The following is a 26313-nucleotide window of genomic DNA, read 5'->3' on the forward strand; positions in this document are numbered from 1 at the left end:
CTGTAGGTCTTCTTGAATACGTGTCTTTGACTAGTTGGGTTTTGTTAGTGGCAGGATTAGTTAAAAATAGTTTCCACATATCTTATAGGGCACACAGAGTTTATAAATTCCAGGTGACTCCATTACTGATGGTTGCTATGTGGGGAGTGGCACACAGAGAACTGTATAATAGACTAGTTTGGAATAGAGGGGGGAGGGAGTAGGAGAGTTTGAGCCACAGTCAGGGGTGAGGAGGCTGGTCTGGGGAAGAAAACAGACTCATGGAGTGGTCTAGACACCATTCCCCAAATAAATCCACTTTACATGTTCCCCCTGCACCTCCACACATGTTCCTGTCCAGTAATCCTGGAAAAAATCATGGAGCAGGTCCTCAAGGAATCAATTCTGAAGCACTTAGGGGAGAGGAAAGTGATCAGGAACAGTCAGCATGGATTCACCAAGGGCAAGTCATGCCTGACTAACCTAATTGCCTTCTATGAGGAGATAACTGGCTCGGTGGATGAGGGGAAAGCAGTGGATGTGTTATTCCTTGACTTTAGCAAAGCTTTTGATACGGTCTCCCACAGTATTCTTGCCGGCAAGTTAAAGTAGTATGGGCTGGATGAATGGACTATAAGGTGGATAGAAAGCTGGCTAGATCGTCGGGCTCAACGGATAGTGATCAATGGCTCCATGTATAGTTGGCAGCCGGTTTCAAGCGGAGTGCCCCAAGGGTCAGTCCTGGGGCCGGTTTTGTTCAATATCTTCATTAATGATCCGGAGGATGGCGTGGACTGCACACTCAGCAAGTTTGCAGATGACACTAAACTGGGAGGAGTGGTAGATACGCTGAAGGGTAGGGATAGGATACAGAGGGACCTAGACAAATTAGAGGATTGGGCCAAAAGAAACCTGATGAGGTTCAGCAAGGACAAGTGCAGATTGCTGCACTTAGGACGGGAGAATCCCATGCACTGCTACAGACTAGGGACTGAATGGCTAGGCAGCAGTTCTGCAGAAAAGGACCTAGGGGTGACAGTGGACGAGAAGCTGGATATGAGTCAGCAGTGTGCCCTTGTTGCCAAGAAGGCTAACGGCATTTTGGGCTGTATAAGTAGGGGCATTGCCAGCAGATCAAGGGATGTGATCGTTCCCCTCTATTCGACATTGGTGAGGCCTCATCTGGAGTACTGTGTCCAGTTTTGGGCCCCACGCTACAAGAAGGTTGTGGAAAAATTGGAGAGTCCAGTGGAGGACAACAAAAATGATTAGGGGGCTGGAGCACATGACTTACGAGGAGAAGCTGAGAGAACTGGGATTGTTTTGTCTGCAGAAGAGAAGAATGAGGGGGAATTTGATAGCTGCTTTCAACTACCTGAAAGGGGGTTCCAAAGAGGATGGAGCTAGACTCTTCTCAGTGGTAGCAGATGACAGAACAAGGAGTAATGGTCTCAAGATGCAGTGGGGGAGGTTTCAGTTGGATATTAGGAAAAACTTTTTCACTAGGAGGGTGGTGAAGCACTGGAATGGGTTACCTAGGGAGGTGGTGGAATCTCCTTCCTTAGAGGTTTTTAAGGTCAGACTTGACAAAGCCCTGGCTGGTATGATTTAGTTGGGGATTGGTCCTGCTTTGAGCAGGGGGTTGGACTAGATGACCTCTTGAGGTCCCTTCCAACCCTGAGATTCTGTGATTCTATGAACAGTGACTCTGAAAAGGACTTTAGGGATCATTGTGGAAGCCAGCAGACCATCAGTTCCCATTGCAATCTTATGGCTAAGAGGGCTAATGCAGTGCTTGGATTTATAAACAGGAGAGCATCAAGTCAGAGTAAGGAGGTGCTCTTACCTTTGTACACAGCAATAGTGAGGCTATTGCTGGATATTGTGTCCAGTGTTACTGTCCACATTTTTAAAAAAATGTTGAAAAATTGGAGAGGGTTCAGAAAAGAGCTACAAGAAGAATTTGAGGGCTGGACAGCCTGACTTACAGTGAGAGACTTAACTGAACTTCTTAAGTTTCTCCAAGAGAAGGTCAAGAGGTGACTTGACCATGCTCTTCAAGTATCCACATGGGGAAGAGATTTCTGATAGTAGAGGTCTCCCCAATTTAGCAGACAAGGGCATAATGACATCCAATGGCTGCAAGCTGAAGCTAGACAAATTCAGACAATAAATAAGGTGCATGCTTTTTGTAAAAGTGAGGTAAATTAACTTTTGGAACAGCTTACCAAAGGAAACGGTAGATTCCTCATCTTTCGAAGTCTTTACAGTCAAGATGGGACATCTTCCTATGGGCTTATCTAAAGGAACATTTAGTTTGCAGCAAGTTAAAAGTTCCCCAGTGTGCTCTAATCTCTTCCTGTTTCAAACCAGGGACTTTTAGTGCACAGCAGCAGGGTCCATGCACACTTAATGCACAGCAAGTTAGTGCAGGATAGACTTACACTTCAGCTTGCTGCAAACTGTGGCTATGTCTACACTTGGAGCTACTGGTGTGATTCCCAGCTCGTGCAGACACACTCACACTAACTCATATCTAGCTAACACTCTAAAAATAGTAGTATAGCCACAGTTGTGCAGCAGCGGTGAGCAATGACAAGGGCGAGCCATCCCAAGTACGTACCTGTGGGATCTCAGCAGGTTTTTACTTGGGACTGCTAGTGTGTGCTAGCCTGCTGTGCACTGAGTGTCCGTGTGGACCCTGTTGCTGTGTACTAAAAATTTTGTAGGGTGCTTTGATTTATGCTGCTTTGAAATGGGAGTATATTAAAGCACACTAGTGAACTTTTAGTGAGTGGCCACAGGCTCCATGTGGACAATTGCTGCGAACTAAGGCTATGTCTACACTACAGCCTATGTTTGCATAACTTATGGTGCTCAGGGGTGTGAATAAACCACCCCGCTGAGCGACATAAGTTACACCAACAACTGCCAGCATGGGCAGCGCTATGTTGGCGTGATACTCTACAGCCGACAGCTACCGCCGCTCACGGGGGCTGGCGTAGTTAAGCTGTCTGGAGAGCTCTCTCCCGTCGGTTTAGAGCGGCTACATTAGAGAGCTTACAGCAGCGCCACTGCAAGCTCTCTAATGTTTAGACAAGCCCTAAAATAGGTGCTCTAGCTCAACCAGCGGTTACAGGATCGAAGAAGGAATTACATGGTGGAATTGTCTGATCTGCTCTGCAGGTCTGATGAAATTATTATAATGGTCTTTTCCGGCCTTAAAATCTATAAAATCACCCTGCCACGAGGAAAAAAATTAATTAACTCTCTAATATATAATAGAAAATAGACCTGGTCTTAAAAAGTTTTGTTAAGTGCGTGCAATTTTTGTATTTTTCTTAGATTTAATCCTGTAATAGTTTTTCTTCAAAATGAATTACCTATGTTATAAGATTGTTGGGAGTTTTATTTAGATGGGGGCCAGGGATAAGGTTATCCACTGAATGTATTTTTTTCCTTCCTTTGTAAATGAAAGGTGATTCCTTTGTAAATGATGGTGATTTTAATGACAATAAGGCCCTATGTGAATGTCCTTTCTGTCTTTCAGGCTGATGATATCAGAGCTTTGCTGATAGATGCAATGCCTCCAGAAGCCTTGCCTACCTGTTTTAAACCTCAGGCAACTGTAGTTAGTGCCTCTCTAATCTCACCAGCATCTACTCCCTCCTGTCTCTCTGCTGCCAGCAGCATAGATAACCTTACAGGGCCTCTGGCAGAACTTGCAGTGGGAGGAGCATCAAATGCTGGGGATGGAGCAGCAGGAACAGAAAGGAAAGAAGGAGAAGGTAATTTTTCCGCTGGGTAAGACTCCGTTGCTTTCTATACAATAAGAAGGTGCTTAGCATTGCATTCTGCCTTACTTGATTCTGAAGAGGTTGAATATAAAAATACTCCCATCTCAAAGGAAATGTGAATTGCTCTATTTCTCCTGTTTTCTGCCTCTGCTCTTTGGGTGACTGTTCCTCTTAGTTATTGTTTTGTTCATGATTAGCTCAGAATCCAAAGGCAAGGGTCACTGACTAAATGCACAGATTTCCGCTGTTGCTGCTGGACAAAAATTCGAATGGGTATCATTTTGATTTGGGGAAACATGATGGCTGAGATGGGGGGGTTGTTAAAGTTTTAATCCTTTGATTAATATTTGAAATACATGCTGTCTATCAGCATCTGAAAGATTGTATAACAAAAATGCACCTGTCTTCATCTGTATTCCTATGTAACTTGCCGTCCAGTTTTACTGAAATCAGATGTTGCTGTTTTAAGTGGTGGTTTTTCATGTGCGTTTAACATTCAGTTTTTACTGAGCTTTTGTACGGTCTGAGGTAGGTTATTTGGCTGAGGACCATAGAGAGCTGTGTTTTGAAACTGAGGACAAGCTGACATTATGCTGGATGTTGGATATCTTCTACATTGATCTGTTTCTTTCATTATAGTCACTGGTCTTGACATGAATATCAGCCAGTTCCTGAAAAGCCTTGGGCTTGAACACCTGCGGGATATCTTTGAAACAGAACAGGTAATGAGTGAGCCTCATGTATGGCGCACTTGTATGTTCATTTATAGTGAATGCAATATATACTCAAGCAAATTTTGATTGCATCTGTTGTTTCCTAACTTTTTTAAAATGACCGTTTAACATCTGTGAAAAACAAAAATAACAAAGAAAACTACAAATGAGTCCTCTAGTACCTTAAAGTGAGGTTCTACTCAGAAAAAGATTGAATCATAGAATGTCAGGGTTGGAACAAATGGCATCATAGTTATTTGAGTCTGGTATCAAGTTTGCTCAGTTTACAAGTAAAATAAAAAAAATGTTCCTAACTACCAGCTCTGCAAATTCATCCCGGGATCTGAGTCACGATTGGTCCTTTGATCTTGAGCATCATTACCAATAAAGGTTTTGCAGGACAAATTAGACCCTGAGCTACATGTGCCCTTCCCCATTCATAAACCTGTTAAAGGTTTTTTTACAAGGAAGAGGAAGAAAAATTGTTCTCCTTAACCTCTGAGGATAGGACAAGAAGCAATGGGCTTAAATTGCAGCAACCTAGTGTTTAGGCTGAACATTAGGAAAAACTTCCTGTCAGGGTGGTTAAGAGTGGAATAAATTGCCTAAAGAGGCTGTGGAATCTCCATCATTGGAGATTTTTAAGATCAGGTTAGACCTGTCAGGGATGGTATGGATCAGTGGTTCTCAACCTTTCCAGACTACTGTACCCCTTTCAGGAGGCCAATTTGTCTTGCATACCCCAAGTTTCACCTCACTTAAAAACTGCTTGCTTACAAAATCAGACATAAAAATACAAAAGTGTCACAGCACACTGTTACTGAAAAATTGCTTACTTTCTCATTGTTACCGTATAATTATAAAATAAATTGCCACCCCCAGGTTGAGAAACACTGATATAATATATAGAGCAGTATAAACAAGTCATTGTCTGTATGAAATTGTAGTTTGTACTGACTTCGCTAGTACTTTTCATGTAGCCTGTTGCAAAACTAGGCAAATATATTGATGGACCCCGTGGAAGACCTGTGTACCCCCAGGGGTACACATATCCCTGGTGGAGAACCACTGGTCTAGATAATATTTAGTCTTGCCATGAGTGCAGGGGACAGGACTATGGCCTCTCGAGGTCCCTTCCAGTCCTACAATTCTATGAAGCCTGTGGAAGCCTGTTGCATTGAATAGAGTTATTAAAGTGAAAGTGATTAGAACTTCTTCTTTGAGTGATTGCTCATGTGTAGGCGTGCGTGCTCGCCACGTGCACCGATGGGCGGAAGTTTTTCCCTTAGCAGTACCCGTACTGGGGGAGCACTGTGGCGACCCCTGGAGTGGTGCCTGTATATCGCGCTATGAGGGGAGCCACGCGCTCCCCCCACCCTCAGTTCCTTCTTGCCACCAGTGAAGGTAGTCGGAACTTTGTGCTCCAGCTCTGCTGCAGCCTTTTCTTCTCGACCTTAGTGGTACCATTCGTGGATTGTTTCTTCAGTTGTTAGAGTGGGCTCGGGGCATGCCCTGTGCCCCAGGCTTCAAGTCGTGCGACTCCTGTCGCCGTTCTATGCCTAGGAGTGACCCGCACGCTGAGTGTCTCCGCTGCTTGGGTGAGACTCACATCAGCGACCGTTGTAAGATCTGCAGGTCGTTCAAGCCAAGGACCAAGAAGGAGAGAGACATTAGACTTCGAGCTCTCCTGATGGAGTCGGCGCTGGCCCCAACTCCGGCGCGCCGAACGGACTCGGCACCCGCCGCCGCATCGTCGGTGCGTAGCGAGGCCCCCTCGACCAGCCGGCACCACTCTCCCTCCAAGAAACACAGGAAGGGCCCTACCTCACAGCGGCGCCGAGTCAAGGAAAGAAGGGAGGCTGGTCCCGCGTTGGGCAGCCCTCGGTCCCTCCAGGCCTCCGACTTGTGTTGAGCGGAGCAGCCCGGCTGGTACGGATGCCGTCGACGCCGGAGGCGATGCAAGCTGCAAAAGACATTATGAGCCTGCCGGTTCCGGGCATGCAGCCGGGGACGGGCCCCCGGTCCCGCGGCAAGCCTCCTTTGGGTGCTCACCAAGCCTCCCCAGCGGGACGCAGTTTCCACTCTGAGGACTGCTCCCCACACCGCTCGGCGCGCAGTGACTGATCTTCCTGTAGCTCGGCGCCCGCCCTTGATGCCGGCCAGGCCATCCGGGTTGCCGCCCGGACGGGAGTCTTGGGGACCCTCGACACTGCCTGCCAGCGAGCGTAGGCGCTGAGAGAGGCACCGGGAATGCTCCCCTTCGCGGCGCGACTATCGCAGCCACTCTCGACGGGATAGACGTATTCGTTCCACTTCCCGCTCACCTAGACATCGCACTCGAGACTCCCCCCGCGATGCCTTGTCGCAGGGGCACTGGACCTCCCAACACCGTCACGAGTACCGAAGCAGCACTTCGGGTACTGTTCCTCGACGTCGAGGTCCAGGTCGCGAGGGAGGCGTCGTCACAGGCACCGCCGCTCCTACCGCTCTCGTGAGACCGTGCGCTCGACGGTGACCTTGGCCTCGGCACCTAGCCACCCATCCTCAGTCCGCGCTGCTCAACCGGACAGATAGCGCCACCGAGCTTCCAGACGGGTCAGTGGCAAGGGGCCCCCTGGCAAGGGCAGTGGTGCGAATGGGCTGTGTGGCCGCCGATGCCTGCCCAGACGGGGGCCTGCTCAGTTGCAGGAGCGTCTCAGGCTCCATCGGCCTCGTCCGGCCACCTAAGAGATAAGGCGGCGGGCCACAAGTCAGCGGATCCACGCCCAGACTCTGATCTGGGGCTCGACCCCCCCCCCGGTACCGACCGAGGCCCTCAGCTCCGTGCGGGCCCTCTCCCCGGCACCGGACAACACCATAACGGCGCCTCCACCTTCAGTCCCACAGGAGGACTTCAAGGCGCACCAAGACCTGCTAAAGAGGGTGGCATCCAGCCTCCAGCTGCAGGCCAAGGAGATGGAGGGCTCGTCCAATACCCTCTTCAACATGTTGTCTCCCTCAGCACCGGGCCTCGTGGCTCTGTCCCTGCACCAGGGTATAGCCAACATTTCTAACACCCCGTGGCAAACTCCTGCCTCCTTGGCCCCAATCTCCAAGAAGGCTGAGAGGAAGTACTTTGTGCCGGCCAAGTACCACGAATATCTCTATTCCCACCCGGCACCTAATTCGCTTGTGGTAGAGTCGGTGAACCACAGGGAGCGACAGGGCCAGCCCACGCCCACCCCCAAAAATAAGGACACCAGACAACTGGACTCCTCCGTCCTCTGCGAGTTTCCAGCTTAGGGTAGCCAACCATCAGGCCTTACTGAGCAGAAATGACTTTAACATTTGGAAGTCTCTGCCTAAGTTTGAGACCCTCCTCCCAGACCGCTCGATGGCTTCCGCAATTTCCATGCGTAGGGCGTCGTGGCTCCTCTTGTCGGGTCTGGCATCGGAGGCCCAATCCCTTATGCAAGACCTTCCATTCAATGGAAAAGCACTCTTTGCGGACCAGACGGACGTCAGGCTGCATGGGATGAAGGATTCCCATACCACCCTGCAGACCTTGGGCCTCTACGTCCCTCCGGCTAAGGTCAAGGCCAGGCCGCAACCGTCGGCTCAACCTGTGAGGAGCAGATACGAGCCCCCATATAAGAGACTGAGGGACCAAAAACGCCGGTCTCAGCGGCAGTCCCACTCCGCCCTGCAGCCTGGACCCTCTAAGGGCAAAAGGCAGGGAAAGAGGCGGTTTTGACTATTTGCAGGGGGGCACCAGGCCAGTTGCCAGGGAGACCCCCCAGTTAATAAAGTTTGTGTTCTGCAACCGTTTGTCTGCCTTCCACATGGCGTGGTCCTGTATAACATCGGACCAGTGGGTCTTCAGCACCATTTCCAGGGGCTACATGTTGCAGTTCACCTCACCCCCACCAAACCACCCGCCCTCCCTGGTAGTCCCGGGGGACCCGGAGCATGCCCTCCTTCTGGGTCAGGAGGTGGACTGTCTACTGCACCTGGGGGCGGTGGAAAGAGTACCGGTAGAATTCCAAGGCAAAGGGTTCTACTCCCGGTACTTCCTGATCCCGAAGGCCAAAGGGGGCCTCAGGCCCATCCTGGACCTCCGGGGCCTAAACTGTTTTTTGGCCCCCTCCAAGTTCCGCATGGTGTCCCGGGCCTCTATTATCCCCTCCCTGGACCCGGGGGACTGGTATGCATCCCTGGACCTCCAGGACGCGTACTTTCACATCCATATTTTCGAGGGGCACAGACACTTCCTTCGCTTCCTAGTGGGGTTAGACCACTATCAGTTTGCGGTCCTCCCGTTTGGCCTATCCACGGCACCCAGGGTTTTCACAAAGTGTATCACGGCCTTCCCGGTGACAAAGGCGAGAGCGTGCCTTCGAATTCTGGGCCACATGGCGGCATGTACGTACGTGGTCCGCCATGCCAGACTCCTAATGAGGTCCCTCCAGCTCTGGCTAGCTTCCCAATTCTCTCAGGCCCGGGACGGGTTGGACAAGGTTCTCACGGTTCCGTCCCCGATAGTGGTCTTACCCGAGCAATATGCTGCAAGGGGTTCCCTTTCGGGATGCCAGCCCGTCTGTAGACCTGGTGACCGACACGTCAGACCTGGGTTGGGGAGCCCACACAGGGAACACGCAGACTCAAGGGACGTGGTCGATCCTGGACCTGTCCCTTCACATAAATGTCAAAGAGCTCAGGGCAGTGCGGTTGGCGTGCGTGGCCTTCCACATGCATCTCTGCAGCAAGGTGGTCAGAGTCCTCACGACAACACCGCCGCCATGTACTATATCAACAGGCAAGGCGGGACTCACTCCCTAGCCCTCTGCCGGGAGGCCCTGAGCCTATGGGAGTTTTGTATAGCCCACGATATCTTCCTCAGGGCCGTACATCTCCCGGGCGTCCGCAATACGCAGGCAGATCGCCTCAGCACGGTTTTCTCCCCTCAGTACAAGTGGTCGCTCCACTCGGATGTTGTTCACTGGCTCTTCCGAGAGTGGGGAGTTCCCCGGGTCGACCTCTTTGCAACCCGCCAGAACCAGTGTTGCCCACAGTTCTGCTCCAGAGGAGGGGTGGGGAGCGATCGGTGGTCGGGCCAGCTCCTTTACACTTTCCCGCTGTTTCCCCTCATCGACAAGGTCCCACAAAAGGTAAAAGCAGACAAGGCGAGAGTCCTCCTCATAGCCCCGGCGTGGGCCCACCAACACTGGTACGGTACCCTCCTTCACCTCTTGGCGGCCCCCCCGAGGACGCTGCCGCATCGCCCGGATCTCCTCTCCTAGGATGGGGGCCGCCTCCTCCATCCCAATCTAGCCGCGCTCCACCTGACAGCGTGGTTGCTCCGTGGCTAGATGAGGAGGAGGGCAGGTGTTCGGAGCAGGTAAGGTGGGTCCTCCTGGAAAGCAGGAAGCTGTCCACACACCGGACGTACGTGGCGAAGTGGTCCAGGTTCTCCAAGTGGGCGAGTGAGCGGGGAGTTTCACCCTCCTCTGCACCTCTCCAGCTTATCCTGGACTACCTCCTGTCCCTTAGGGTCCAAGGACTGGCACCCGCCTCAGTCAGGGTACATCTGGCGGCCATATCGGCCTTCCACCCGCCAGTGCAAGGGCACTCACTCGGTCTTCTCCCACTCTATGACCTCCCATTTCCTGAAGGGCCTCGACCGTTTGTTCCCGTACGCTAGACCCCCCCCCCCTTCTCCCCCCCGCTGCAATGGGACCTAAACCTGGTTTTGTCCCGACTCACGGGGCCTCCCTTTGAACCCCTGGCCACGTGTTCCTGGTCTCACCTCTCGTGGAAGGTGGCCTCCCTTGTAGCGATCACGTCGGCCCGATGGGTCTCGGAACTTGGGGCCTTGACCTCGGGACCCCCCTATACGGTCTTCCACAGGGATAAAGTCCAGCTTCGCCCACACCCGGCGTTCCTCCCAAAGGTGGTCTCCGCCTTCCATATGGAACAGAGCATTTTTCTTCCCGTGCTCTGTCCTAAGCCCCATTCCTCTAACGAGGAGCGCCGCCTCCACACGCTCGATGTGCATAGGGCGCTGGTCTTTTACCTGTATCGGACCAAACCGTTCCGGAAATCCTCGCAACTCTTTATTGCCTCAACTGAGCGGGTGAAGGGGCAACTTATCTCCACCCAGCATCTTTCCCGCTGGATCACCTCGTGCATACTCATGTGTTATGATCTGGCAGGGGTTCCCCCGCCACCGATCGTTAGGGCACACTCTACGAGGCCTCATCAGCTGCCTACGTAGCCCATGTCCCTATCCAAGACATTTGTAGGGCGGCCACTTGGGCCTCAGTTCACACATTTACTTCGCATTATGTGATCGTCGCCCAGTCTAGGGACGACGCCGGATTCGGCAGGGCAGTACTCCGTCCCGGTCTATCGTGAACTCCTACCCACCTCCAACAGATATTGCTTGGAATCACCTACTGTGGAATACACATGAGCAATCACTTGAAGAAGAAAGGACAGTTACCTGTTCCGTAACTGGCGTTCTTCGAGATGTGTTGCTCATGTCTATTCCACACCCCGCCCTCCTTCCCCTTTGTCAGAGTTGTCCGGCAAGAAGGAACCGAGGGTGGGGGGAGCATGTGGCTCCCCTTATAGCGCGATATACAAGCGCCACTCCAGGGGTTGCCGCGGTGCTCCCCCAGTACGGGTACTGCTAAGGGAAAAACTTCCAGCACCGGTGCACGTGGCGAGCACGCACACCTACTGTGGAATAGACATGAGCAACATATCTTGAAGAACGCCAGTTACGGAATAGGTAACTGTCCTTTAGCAAACAATGCCGTTGATGGACTAGGCGGAAGAGAAACTACTTTACCCAGGCCTTGTCTACACTAGAGAATTTCAGAAAATAGTTTCCTACTGCAAACAAGACTATAATCTTAGCTGTTTTGGGTGTCTAGGGCTAAAGAGTAAATAGTAGGGAAAAAGTATGTTACTAAACTCAGCAGTAGCTCTGGATATGCAAAATGTATTGTAAGAAGTTACCATGTTTATGGTCAGTTTTTGGAAGAGAATAGCATTTGAATGTACTTGTTAATTCTTTTTCTGAACAGCTTCTTGGACAAACACATAATTTACTAGTGTGACCTAAGATATAATGTGAGGGGAGGGGAATAAGACATATTAAGCTGTAGCGGTCAGTCAGGGAACAAACACTTTAAACATAATGTGTTGGTTATGAAAAATCTCCAGACTATTGTATGAAGTCCTTTGCTTCCCAGTTCCTGTAGATATGACAGTTTTTCTTTAATCTTCCTTCACATTATGTATACCTCTTCTCCACTTCAGCATGAATTGTAATATTTCTTGGCTACCTTTTTCTTCTTACCTAGAAGAAGTGTGCTTTCCCTATATTTAATAGAAGTTTATGTTCATCAGAGAAACTGAAATATTGGCTTTTTAGAACCAGGAAAAACCTTTCTGTCCAAATATTTCTGCTCTCCTTGGTTATCTTAATCTAATTTTGGATTGTTTCTTTTAGTCATGTCCCTCTAGAAACAAATCTCTAAGTGCTGCTTAAACTCATTTTTCCTGTTTAAAAAACCTTCCTCTACTTTAGAGCCTTATCTTCTAGGTAAGGCTGTCGATTAATTGCAGTTAACTCACTTGATTAACTCAAAAAAATTAATCCCAATTTTAAAAATGAATCGCGATTAATTGCTGTTTTAATCACACTGTTAAACAATAGAATACCAATTGAAATTTATTAAATATTTTGGGATGTTTTTCTACATTTTCAAATATTGATTTTGATTACAACACATAATGCAAAGTGTACAGTGCTCACTTTATATATTATTATTTATTACAAATATTTTCACTGTAAAAAAGATAAACAAATAAAATTGTATTTTTCAATTTACCTCATACAAGTACTGTATAGTGCAATTTCTGTCCTGAAAGTGCAATTTACAAATGTAGATTTTTTTTTTTGTTACATAATGCACTCAAAAGCAAAACAATGTAAAACTTTAGAGCCTACAAGTGCACTTAGTCCTACTTCTTGTTCAGCCAGTCGCTAAGACAAACAAGTTTGTTTACATTTAAGGGAGATATTGCTGCCCGCTTTTTATTTACAATGTCACCTGAAAGTGAGAACAAGTGTTCACATGGCACTTTTGTAGCCAGTATTGCAATATATTTATGTGCAAGATATGCTAAACATTCATATGCCCCTTCATGCTGCGGCCACCATTCCAGAGAACATGTTTCCATGCTGATGAAAAAAAATATGTTAATTAAATTTGTGACTGAACTCCTTTTGGGAGAAATGTATGTCTCCTGCTCTGTATTACCTGCATTCTGCCATATATTTCATGTTATAGCAGTCTCGGATACCGACCCAGCATATGTTGCTCGTTTTAAGAACACTTTCACTGCAGATTTGACAAAACGCAAAGAAGGTATCAATATGAGATTTCTAAAGATAGCTACAGCACTCCATCCAAGGTTTAAGAATCTGAAGTGCCTTCCAAAATCTGAGAAGGGACGAGGTGTGGAGCATGCTGGCAGAAGTCTCAGAAGAGCAACTACAGAACCCGAACCACCTATAAAGAAAATCAACCTTCTCTTGGTGGCATCTGACTCAGATGATGGAAATGAATGTGCATCAGTCTGCACTGCTTTTGATCGTTATCAAGCAGAACCCGTCATCTGGAATGGGGGTTGAAGCACGAATGTTTAGGGCTGAGTGGACTTGTAGGCTCGAAAGTTTTACATTGTTTTATTTTTGAATGCAGTTATTTTTTTTGTACATAGTTCTACATTTTAAGTTCAACTTCCATGATAAAGAGATTGCACTATAGTAATTGTAATGGGGGAATTGAAAAATATTATTTCTTTTTTTACAGTGCAAATATTTGTAATAAAAAATAAATATAAGGTGAGCACTGTACACTTTGTATTCTGTGTTGTAATTGAGATCAATATATTTGGAAATGTAGAAAACATCCAAAAATATTTAAATAAATGGTATTCTATTATTGTTTAGCAGCACAATTAATCGCGATTAATTTTTTTAACTGTTTGACAGTCCTACTTATAGGTTATCTCTACAATTTTCCTCCACTAGTGAGGGTTTTAAAAATGCAAATCAGCTTTACTCGTCTCTTTCATCAGTTTGAAAACGTGTTAATTCATCTCATGCTGTTGTCCTTCCAAAGACAATGAGTACATATTCATAGTCATTCCATATTATTTTGATGCTTGATGTCTGGAACTGTCTTTGTTTCCCATACACTACAATCTCTGCAAGGAAACAGCCCTCCTGTGATACAGGTACCAGGGAGGGACAGTTTTTCATTTTGGATTTCCCCTGACATTAATCCTAGTTCTGTGGCAGTAAGGTAGTATTTTTTGCAGTCTTTTGTAGTGTTGCTCTGCACTTGAATGTTTTCAATGACTCTTTCATAGTAACCTTCATATCTTTTGCCTGATCAATATGTTTGATGTCCTGTTTATCGCATATCCCTTGGTTGAGTCCCTCTCTCCTGGATTAAGCATATAATCTTTGTCTACAGTGGACTTCATTTGCTACTTACAGAGCCAGTCATCCTAACTCTCCAGCTCTTTTTGAATCTAGTTGCATGGTTTCCCATTGATTACTAAGCCTCCAGTTCTACTGTAATGTATAAATCTGGGAGCAGATATATTTGAATGCCTCTCCTAAATGAAATCTTTCTGTATCTCTGAGGTCCAAAAGGTAACCTGTGCATAGAATTTCTATACAATATGAAAAGTTTGTGTCTGGACTGCCCTTTATGTCCTGCTCTTAAATCAATTTTCTGTTTCACATCTTATTTGACATCCTATTTTATTACTTCCTGCTTTAGCCAGTAATCTCTATGACCTTGAAATGCAGCCTTGTCAAATGCTTTGAGGAATCTTAATATATTACAGCCAGTGAATAGTCCTGATCTGTCATCATGACAGTCATTATTTCTAAGAACCTTAGGTTACTTAAGCATGATTTAACATAGCCAAATCATGTTTGGAGACACACACACACCACATAAATACGAAGTGAATGTTTTAGAGAATCTGTAATGGGATCGATGTAGGATGTGTTACACATTTTAATAAGGACATAACAGCAAAAGAATGGGAAATTATCAGGCTAAAATGATACAGAACTTTTATTTCCATGTTGTATGTGGTGGAAATACATTTATAGGTATTTGTGCAAAAATGTAAATCTTGCTACAGAGTGCTTTAAACTGTTGCTATGTTTATAGTGCTGATGTACAGCACCACATTAGTAATCCTGACTCCTTGATAATCTTGACAGGAAAGCTGTTGTCTGGGATTTTTTTCTTACTATTTCTGATATCATTCGTGCATCTCCACCAGTGCTAGCAATGGTGGGTGTGTTAGTGTAAATAATATACTGGTGTGTTAGCCAGAGTGCCATGTAACCCTCCTCAGAGCAGTTCTAGATAATACAATGACTAGCCACCTGTGTATAGTCGTCCTTGATGTGTTACCACCAGTGGAGCTCCATCAATAATACTTCAGTACAGGAAATTATTTTAAAAAATCCAATATCGGTAAGGCCTGTCACTGAAGGGGAAGAGTTATGATGCACCTAAGGGACAGAGGAACGCAAGTCCCACTGATTTTCAGTGGGCCATATGCACCTAAATCCCATAGGCACACTTGAAATCTCCTATCAGTTTTAAATTAAGCCTTTTATTATTCCTTTAGCAATATCAGCTCCAGACTAAATTATTTTCCTAGTAATATTTGACTATTGTTTCAGTGCATTCATTAAATGGTTAGAAATTATTCCCGGATTGGTATGGAGTCTTACCATGAAGGGAGATGGATGAGAAATTAAATAGCTTACTTTTTAACTGTTATGCTAAATTAGCTTTCCCTGTTAGTTTTTGGAAGAGAGAGGTATGTTCTGTGTTATTTACACACATTCTGCAGCAGCCAGCATAGAGCAGCTCTCTGCTGTCTCATGATGGGGAGAGCCTGTGATATTTACTTGGGCCAGCCTCAGACAGGAAGGTGGCAGTCTATTAGCTTGTAGGACCGTCATAATAAAATTAAAATACATAAACTGAGGGATTCTACTCCTAGCATGAATGCAGTGTAAGCACAGTATAATTTCTGTAACAATGGGACTTTCATTTTTTCCATAGGAGGTAATGAAGACTTGGCTACTAATTTTTGTCATGATTTCTCTTTTCAGATAACTCTTGATGTATTGGCAGACATGGGGCATGAAGAGTTAAAAGAAATTGGCATTAACGCATACGGACATCGTCACAAACTAATAAAAGGTGTAGAGAGACTTCTAGGAGGTCAGCAAGGTACATATATCAAAACAGCCGGCCATACCTGTTAACTTTGAGTTATGTACACCTGGACCTGTCTGAAATAATTTTCAGCAGGCTTTCAGCAATTGCCTTGTAAAAGCAATGCTCTTAGATCATCCCCAGTCTTAGACCATGACTTTAAAGAGTCTATGTGTGGTTAGATGCGTTCCTGCTTGCAGAATTAACCAAATTCTGGCTAGGCAGCAGAAATAAAATGGCTAGAGACAGAGGAATCTTTCAGTGCAGTGGTGCAAAGATGGGGTGGAGCCATTGTCTTGTCTCCTCTCCACCCCAACTGGGGAATGCACACCCCAAGAGGTACATGGAGGGGAGGAACCCCTATGCTGCTCTTAGCACAAGGCCATCATTCTGGCAGGCTCCAGCATGAAGTGCATAAAGCGGGAGCAGCTCTTTGTGTACCTACGTAAGGGTCAGTCACAGTCTGGTGCAGTGGTTTGTTCCAAGATTAACACACACAACTGTTAGTTACTAATTCCTGAATGGATCACATTGTAATTGCAAACTGTTGGAATTGTCTCTATCACACAGGCTTCAGCTGCTTCACTTGAAAGCAGAAATTGCTAGATAAGTTCATCTCCCACATAAATTTTATTCTTTTAATATTTTATTCTATTTTAATACTCTCTTTTAATGCCTGCTGCTTTTCAAGCATTTGATCTAATTTAGGTTGTATTTCCTTTGTTTGCTTCCTGTATTGCGCTTGCTCCTGCTCTGGGGTTATTTAACATGTAATAATAGTAAGGCTGGGTAAAAATACAGCTGGTATTGTTTCCTACCGTTGATTTTTACTTCTTAAATTCTTCCCTTTTGCAGGCACCAGTCCTTATTTGACTTTTCACTGTGTGAGCCAAGGGACTATTCTCCTAGATCTTGCTCCCGATGATAAGGAGTATCAATCAGTAGAAGAGGAGGTATTATAAATACAAATACTTTTGTTTTAAAAATTGGCTTGTGTTTGCTGCTTAATGTCTGTCTTGGAAGTCAGTGTGGTTCTACACTGCAAAGTGATCCTCTCAAAATAGCATTGGTGGGTTCCACGTTACTGCCACCCAGTGATTACAGATCAGATGTGATCCCTGATTGCCAGGTCTTCAAACTCAGCCTAGGAACTGAAGGTCAGACTAGGTCCTTTTCCTCTTACACATCCCCAGTGCTCTGCGGGCCCAATTCCACACCCAGATACACCTGGGCTAGTCACAGTTTTCCAGATTATGGCCTCGGTGATACCTCTGCAACCCTCACTGCCTTTAGTAGAGCTCCACAAGTGTGTCACTGACTTAAAATAAACAAGCAATGCTGTTGGTGCTGCACAAAAAGAGACTCCAGCCCTGCAGCACCAAAGCAGTTAATGGGAATAAAAAAGATCTGACCCCAGGGCACTCAGGGAGCAGTAGGAAAGAGCCATTTTTATGCAATCTTTTTTGGCAAGTGGAGCAACATCAAGGTCCTCTGTAGTGTGGGGGGGAAAGAACCAAGCCCCCACAGATCCATGGGGACAGACCAGGCATCAGCATCACCTCACCCCCAAAGACAGCAGTCAATCCTGCAGCTCCCAAAAAATAAACTGAGAGTAATTGCGGGTGGAGGCTGGAACAACCATGTCTCCCTAGAGTCCTGGTAGGAGTAGGACAGGTCATACAACAGCCCCATGATCTCCTTAACATGGCATTGCCTCTTGCCCCAAGAGAGACAGGTGCTGGGTGGGGCCCCACACACACTCTTCTGCTAATGGGGACGGTGGTGCACAGAGAGCTGCAGCTGCTTTCGTTGTTGCTGGGTGACTGCCCAAGTTCAGATCTTCCTTGCTCTGTCCACTGTCTGCCAGCCAGGCTAACCCAGTGCTTCTCCCTGCCTTGCCACAATCTCCCCCTCAGGTGCTGCCTTCTCCACAGGTTTCAGAGGGGTAGCCGTGTTAGTCTTATCAGCAGAAACAGCGAGGAGTCCTTGTGGCACCTTAGAGACTAACAAATTTATTTGGGCATAAGCGTTCGTGGGCTAGAACCCACTTCATCGGATGCATGGAGTGGAAAATACAGGAGCAGGTATAAATACATGAAAAGATGGGAGTTACCTTATCAGTTGTGAGGTCAGTCTAACGAGACAATTTCAATTAACAGTAGGATACCAAGGGAGAAAAAATAACTTTTGTAGTGGTAATGAGAGTGGCCCATTTCAAACAGTTGACAAGAAGGTGTGAGTGACCGTAGGGGGAAATTAGTATGGGGGAAATTAGGTTTAGGTTTTGTAATGACCCAACCATATGATGGCATATATCATGTGCCAGCAATGCCCCTCTGCCATGTACATTGGCCAAACCAGACAGTCTCTACGCAAAAGAATAAATGGACACAAATCTGACATCAGGAATTATAACATTCAAAAACCAGTAGGAGAACACTTCAGTCTCCCTGGTCACTCAATAACAGACCTAAAAGTGGCAGTTCTTCAACAACAAAACTTCAAAAACAGACTCCAGTGTGAAACTGAAGAACTGGAATTAATTTGCAAACTGGACACCATCAAATTAGGCCTGAATAAAGACTAGGAGTGGTTGGGTCATTACAAAACCTAAACCTAATTTCCCCCATACTAATTTCCCCCTACGGTCACTCACACCTTCTCGTCAACTGTTTGAAATGGGCCACTCTCATTACCACTACAAAAGTTATTTTTCCTCCCTTGGCATCCTACCGTTAATTGAATTGTCTCATTAGACTGACCTCACACTTGATAAGGTAACTCCCATCTTTTCATGTATTTATACCTACTCCTGTATTTTCCACGCCATGCATCTGATGAAGTGGGTTCTAGCCCATGAACACTTATCCCCAAATAAATTTGTTAGTCTCTAAGGTGCCACAAGGACTCCTGGTTGTTTTTTCTTCTCCACAGAGACACTCGGATACTAAGGCGATGAGTGCCAGGATAAGAATTTAGATAAGGTAGGATGGCTGCTGTATGCCGTGACCCTTTACACTTACCTGTAGGTGGTATCCAGATGTGTATGCTCCACAGGGCCACGTGCTTGCACCTACCTTCATGAAAGTTGTCAGTTTTCCCCTTTTTTAGCTAGGGTGTTTGGGAACATAGGTTAAAATAGAACCAAAGGGATTGTGCTTTCCTTCATCCCTTTCCCTGTGGCTTGTATCCACTGCTTCAAGAGGCAGCTCCTTATGCTTCTTGAAGCCTTTTGGAAACACCCACTGAACGTGCTGTGGGTCTGGGTCATTAACTCCTCTTACAAAATGTATTTTCTTGGAGAAGTGTTCAAAAGACTCATATGACAGATCAAAATGAGGAGGGAGGTTTTGTGTGTACTACTTTATGGTATTCGCTGTTTAAATGGAAAAATAAACAGATTCCATTGTAAAACCTTTGATCTTGAGCCCTAAACCTTCGTGTGTGATCTGTCCATTTCTGTTAGTAGGAAATCACATTAGGACATGCAGGATCAGTGACTCAGGGTGCTATTTTAACAAATTGTTTGCTTAGTTTAATAAGGAGGCATGGTATGACAACCTCATCATGTCCTATCACCTTGTCACCAGTGAAGTACTGATGCCAAGAGTCTGCTTTGCCACCCTAACAGCTTGCTGCCCTAGAAAAAGAATTAGAATATCGACTGCAAAGTTCACATGTATTTATTAGACTCTCTTGCCTCTTACTTTGTATAGTTTATGTTGATTTTCTGACGTAACATTGCCCTAGATTGTAACTGTTTCTCTGCTGTGCTAGTGTTTTTTTGTTTTGTTTTATTTTTAAAGTAAGTTGAAAATGTTTAAGCTACTTCTTGCTTAGACAGACAAAAGTTTGGAAATCCAGAGTTCATATAGGATTTCATATAGCTTGCGTAACAGACAGGGTCAACTGCCAACAGAGTCAAATACAATATTTATTTGGGCTGTTACTTAAAGTGTAATTGTCTACCAAAAGTCACTTACCTGTAGATGAAATTATACTTCTTGATAGCAGGTAATAGTAATGTACAAACATCACAATGTATTGATCCCCCCGGAAACCAAGAAATGGAAAATTATATACCTTAGTTATACATTCTTTATTATGTCAACATAGTCTTTCCATAAAATCTTTCTTGCTTTTTGTAACATTATAATTGGAATTTTTGCAATTCAATGTCCATGTCTACTTTTGATAGTAAATTCCAATGTGCTTATTTTCTTACCTGGAGTTTTATTGACAAGTTGGGTCATTGGATTTGTTCTCAGCCAATATCCTGGAGCAATATGTTCCACTAGGACTTTCAGCACTCTAACAAATAAAAGAACATAGCTGTATTCGAATTTGAGGTCTCTTAATTTTTGTGTTTCTTTGATCATTCTTAACAAATATAATCTTATTTGTTTTAAGTATATTCACCATTCCTCATGTTTTGGCCTTGCTTAAATGAACTCCCTTTCCAGCTCATTAATATTATTAGCAGGTGTCAAGTTTTATGTTTGAGAATTCCGTTTGATATTTTTACGCAGATGCAAAGTACAATCCGGGAGCACAGAGACGGTGGCAATGCTGGAGGGATCTTCAACAGATATAATGTCATCAGGGTAAGTCTCAAAGCCTTCAGAAAATCAGAAGTAAAATAAGTGGTAATTATGCTAACAGGTGGAATCATTTTGATATGCTGCCCTGTCATTATATAATTGCATACAAAAATCCACATTACATGAACGTTAAAGTTGCACAGTCAAGCACTCAGAAGTGCTATACCAAAAGTGCTCAGAAGAAATACCAAAATTAAGACTGTACATCCATGCTGTGCAGTGAAGGAGGCAGGAGGTGACCATGTAATTACAGACTGTACCAGAATGCATACACACAAAGGCGACAAATTCAAGTAGAACAGGCAATCTTAATTCTGGCTTTTGATTGCTTGACTTTGCAGCCTTAACGTTCTGTTAACGTGGGGGGTTTTAATGTAATGTCCCCAATTTTTTTTTACAAAACAAACTTTGACCTGCTTCATATTGCCTTGGTGTCAACAGGGATAGTGTTGGGAGCACAGACGAGACAGCTGCCCTGCTTTCAGTTCCTGTGCCCAGTGCCACAGGGGCCTCCTACAGTTCCTGGGATGGAACATGTTCAGTCGCACTGTGGGGATGGCCAAGCACAGTCCTGTCACCATTAGGAGCTGTGAAGGGATGGAGCACGCTCAATATGGATAGAATCTTCAGAGTATTTAGCTGCCAGACTCTGACAAGTCTCTACTGAGCATGTGCAAACTGAGATTTCTCAGAGGCTCATAACTTGGCCAATTTGGGTGGATTTTCCCAGAAATGGCAAAAGGCACATCCCTGACACCAGGCCAAGCTGCATCACCACCACTAAATTTCAAGTCCCTGCTTGAAAGCACTAGACTAGAGCTTCACAGAGAAATAGTATTAAGAATGTTTTCATATGCACAAAATAACACATTTTCCCCTAACTTTTTCTCAGAAATGGCTGAACAGTTTTTGCCTAAATTTTCCGACAAAATTCTGCCTGAGGCAGAAACCTTAAATTTCAGCCATGGTAAAAGTTTGGCAAAGGTATAAGCAACTGAAAACAGGATTTTATAATGGGAAGTGTTGGGCTACCTTAACTAAAGGTGGTGCTACCTGCTCTGTCTGTAATATTTTTTACCAATTTTGTTTTAAAAGCAAAAGCTTAGATACTGAACCACCCCAGATATTTGTTATACAGTTCATACCTCTTGCTACAGTTTCCCTAGACTGTATAGAATTGCATTTCATTAGAAGTGAATTGTGGTTTTTTGTTTACACTGTAGATTCAGAAGGTTGTGAACAAGAAGTTGAGGGAGAGATTCTGTCACAGACAGAAGGAGGTCTCAGAGGAAAATCACAACCATCACAATGAGCGTATGTTGTTTCATGGTGAGGAACTGGTCTCTGTTTCTAGGCTTCACTACTTCTTAAAATAAAGTAGGGGGGAGTAAATGTTAGTGTTAATCATTGTACATTGTTTTTGTATTTCTGCTCGCTTTCCTCTCCACCATCAGAATGTATGCGAGTGTGTTTTGATGAGAAAAGCTACACTTCTTCAAGAAGTGTTCCTGTGGGTGCTTCGCTTCAGGTGTTTATGCGCCCCTGCACCTTTGAGCAAAGGTTTTTGGAAGCAGTGCCCGTTTGGCCCTTCCATGTGCCCTACACATTCTCGTGCCCTGTTCCGAGGATATATAGAACCGCATGTGGGAACAACCCTCTGTACTTTTTCAGCCTGAGATGGAGTGTAGAGTTTGCCTGTCCTCGTCAGCCTAGTTCTCATATATAGTTAGTGTTTAATGTTTCCGTTGTTAGTTGTTGGAATCACGGTTCCCTCTTTTTTCTTTGTTCTCCATGTTAAGGGGGATTTTTTGGACTTTGCTCTGGGGTCTGACTGGATCTCCTAGTTTTAAGAGGTGTCTTTCCTGTCAGGAAGCTATCCTTATCAGTGACAGGCATCCTCAGTGTCTCTGTCAATTTGGGAGACACTCATATCCCCAGCAAGTGCAAGTTCTGCACCTCATTCAAGAGCAGATCTCAAAACCATAGGGAAACAAAGTTTAGATTAATGATGATGGAACAAGCCCTAAGACTGACTTCTGACCTGGATACCGAAAACCTCCATGTACCCAGGGCTTCAAGTGCCCCATCTACTTTGAGATCCTTGTCATTGAATGCCTCAACATATACAGGCTGAGCTGCGCTGCTTACCTCTGGGCATCAGTCACCAAAAGTCTCAGCAGACAGAGCTTCTGTGTCAGAAGTCCACAGTACAGAGAGCTGTGTTACCTAAGCTTCTGGTTACTGATAAGAAGAGTAGGAGTACTGGGTCTCCTAGAAAATCTTGGCCACCAAATCACAAGAAGACTCTGCAGATCTCAGGTCCCAAGGGGAGTTCTTCAGATGCTCCATGTGGTTCAGGTACCAGGAAGGCCTCTAAGGTGTCCTCTAAGAACCAGACTACAAAGAGAGACTGGGTACTGAGGTCATCTACTTCGTACCCAGACCGGTAGAAATCTCAAAGAGGACTACACCACCAGACACTGAAATTGAATTTCTGGTACCAACATGGCATTGGGAGGAAGGGTCCCCTGCCTAGTGGTTAGCACCCAAGGTGGCAGTCACTCCCAATGGGTGCAGTTAGGGTCAGCAGCTCTGCCTAATGGGTGCAGTTCAGGGGTGGCACCTCTGCCTAGGGGATACAGATCAGAGGTGGCACTGGGTTTATCTGAACCCAAAACTATGGTAACTACCTGGAAAACAGAGACTAGTGTCAGGAAATAAATCAGTGGGGGATGCAGCACTTCCGTCTGATAAACGATTAGTTCACACAAAAGTGCTTCCACACAAAAATCCTTGTTTTTATTGAGGACAAAGCACACATCAAAAATAGCAATAGTCTAGAGCACCCCAGATAGATATAGTTACAGGGTTCCAGTGGCTGGCTTTCCTTCTAGCCACTGGGGAGATTGATTTCAATGTCTCCTTGCTCATAGAAAATCCAAACTTCTCCAGAGTATTCTCTCTAACTAAACTTTTTATAGGTTTTTTTCAAACAAAGCACATAACTTATAATGGCCCCTAATATGCTAGCAATTTCGCTAGCAACAGCAAATAATAATTCATTACTCTACTTATCAGCAAAGCAACTTCAGCAAGAAATTTTACAGACACAGGCACCTGGACCAAGGTCAGCTCCCTTCCATTCTCATGAATGTCATTTTACTTTATCTATCCTTGTTAGTAACACTGCAGCTTGTGCAGCTGTTTTTGTCTGCCTAAGCAAGTCCAAATTCTTCCTCTCTACATGGTATCCTAGCTTCCAGTTTATGGTGGTTAACTGCACAAGAAGGCTGCGGGTTATGGCAAGTGCAGGTTATGTTAAGTTCAGTTCTTTCATAACAGGGCTCCTTGGATGCAGCTGGTGCTCCAGCCAGGTCCATCTCCACTGCAATCGTAATGCAATGAGCATTGTGGCTTTCCTAGGGAGATGGAGAATACTGTTGAAGATCTCCATTGTGACAGCCATTAATTGTTTTCCAAGTCTACACATGACTCCCTTCACACCTTGAATGACCGAAGACCAAACACAGATCCTTTCGGGTCTATCACCAACATATAAAAGAAAGTTTAGCAAGTCACAGTCAGCACAGAGATCTTGCTCAGCCCATTTTTCTACCTTCCGTAGGCCACCCAAGCCAGGGGCCAGGAGGCCTAAATATTCAGAAAGGAAGCCAGCGGCTGCCACAGCTTCTTCATCCCAACCTTCCATGTAGTCCAAGCACCAGTTTTGATGGCTTCGTCAAAAGTCTAACTCACCCACTTGACAAGGACTCACTGTTGCACCATCCTATCCTCCTTCTCCCCTTTAAATACTTCCTCTCCCAGTTTCAGCCTGCATGGGAGACCATAACATCCAACAGATGGGTGTTGGAGGCCATTACATCTGGTTATACTATCCGTCCCACCTCCATCCCCCGTCCCTCCCTTCCCCTGTCCCTTTTCAAAGACCCATCTCATGGTCAATTGCTGAGACAGGAAATTGCCTCACTGCTATGCTTAGGGGCCATGGAACCAGTTCCAGTTCAGCTCAGGGGAAAGAGGTGCTACTTCAAGTACTTTCTGGTCCCCAAAAAGAATGGGGATGGGGGTCAGTATTACATCTCAGGTGCATGAACAACTGTGTAAAACAGCAGAAATTCAGGATGGTAACCCTTGCAGCTATAGTTCCCTCCCTCGATTCCAGGAATTGGTTTGTGACTCTCAACTTTCAAGACATGTATTTTCATGTGGCAATTCATCCCTCTCACAAGATATTTCTTCACGTCATAATCGAACGCGACCACTATTGGCACCACATGCTCCCTTTCAGCCTTTCCTCTGCCCCAAGGGTATTCTCATAGATCCTCGCGGTCATAGATCCCCACCTTCATCGCCTGGGGATAATGATCTTCTCTTATCTTGACAATTTGTTGATTGGGGCTGATAATATCAAGGGGTATTGTCAGCAGTACAAGCGATGAGGTCGCTATTCCACACTTTGGGCCTTCGACTCATTCTCAATAAGTCAATTTTGACACCAGTACAGCAGATAGACATCAGAGGAGCTTCTCTAGATGTGTTAACAGCCAGGGCTTACCTCCCTATGAACAGGTTTTTCACCCTGCAGAATCTCATTTCATTGCGACCTTCAAATCCCAGTAAAAAATTTTCTTCAACTGCTAGGGCACATGGCAGTTTGCATCTTTGTATCTCAACATGCCAAATTATATCTTCAGGGCATCCAGGAATGGGTCAGGACAGTCTATATGCCAAACAAGCAGAGTCTGGACAAGCCCCTGTTCCCCAGTAGGTTCTGCAGTCATTCAGCTGGTAAAAGGACACTCACTGCTCTCAACTCCAGAAGACTGATGTGAAGAAACTGCTCTTGGGATGACTATTTGCCCTGGATTATGTGCGACCCCCCAAATGTGCCCCTCTATCCCAAGTGTGGTGTGTCTGATGTAATGATGATAGTGGGAGGATCTTGAACAAACAGGACTCCTGAACACCCCTTCCCAACCGTTAGCTACATGTTCACTTCTGCACCTTTTCACAAAGACAGTCTTCTTGGTGGCCATCACTTCCGTCCACAGGGTCCAAGAGCTGGGGACTTTAATAGCAGATCCCCCTTTATAATGTTTTTCAAAGAATCATTATATCCACATCCAAACAAAGATGGTGCCTATGGTGTCTTCTGAATTTCGTATAAACCAGACCATTCATCTCTGTTTTTTCCCCCAAAATCACATCAGACTCGGTAGGAATCTGCCTTCCATATGTTAGATGTCAGAAGCCTAAGGACATCAGCCTTCCATCTGGATAGAACCAAACCTTTCCAGAAGACCCCTAGACTGTTTGTTTCAGTTGCAGACAGATCCAAGGGACCCACAATTTCCAACCAGAGGCTCTCAAAATGGATCTTTGGGTGTGTTATTTCATGTTATGACTCTGCTTGCATTCAGCCTCGTTCGAGAGGGTTAGCCCACTCTACAAGATCACAAACTACTTCTATGGCATTATTTAAGAATGTTCCAGTTGTTGAGATTTTCACACCTTCAACCTGGACTTCAGTACATACTTTCTCCAACATTTATGCTGTGGTTCATGCCACTAGATCGGATGCTGCGGTTGGCAATGCATTTCTGTCTTGAGTACTGAGCTCCCTCCTCTCTCTGGGATTAGTGCTTGGCAGTCACCTGAAGTGGAGCAGCCATATGGACACTACTTGAAGAAGGAGCAGTTACCCATCTTGTGCAGTAACTGGAGTTCATTGAGATGTGCTCTCCTACCCATCCTCCTTCCTCTCTGCTTTGGAGTTTTGAGCAGGAATGGTGTCCCTAGCCTCTGTTTGCCAGATGCTGGGAATGAGCGACAGGGGATGGATCACTTGATGATTACCAGTTCTTTTCATTCCCTCTGGGGCACC

At 45.6% G+C, this 26313-nt stretch overlaps 1 protein-coding gene across 1 annotated transcript in view; it reads left to right on the forward strand.

Annotated features, from left to right (window-relative positions):
- Nucleotides 1-26313, forward strand: part of TNKS (tankyrase) — a 296841-nt gene that overhangs the window by 265386 nt on the left and 5142 nt on the right. Inside the window, exons 19-24 of the mRNA XM_065404557.1 lie at nucleotides 3530-3767; nucleotides 4416-4498; nucleotides 15702-15822; nucleotides 16663-16760; nucleotides 20337-20411; nucleotides 21632-21737. Coding sequence (XP_065260629.1) covers nucleotides 3530-3767; nucleotides 4416-4498; nucleotides 15702-15822; nucleotides 16663-16760; nucleotides 20337-20411; nucleotides 21632-21737 — 721 coding nt within the window. The remainder of the gene's footprint in view (nucleotides 1-3529; nucleotides 3768-4415; nucleotides 4499-15701; nucleotides 15823-16662; nucleotides 16761-20336; nucleotides 20412-21631; nucleotides 21738-26313) is intronic.

Source organism: Emys orbicularis, chromosome 5, assembly GCF_028017835.1.
Source record: "Emys orbicularis isolate rEmyOrb1 chromosome 5, rEmyOrb1.hap1, whole genome shotgun sequence".
Classification (NCBI taxonomy): domain Eukaryota; kingdom Metazoa; phylum Chordata; order Testudines; family Emydidae; genus Emys; species Emys orbicularis.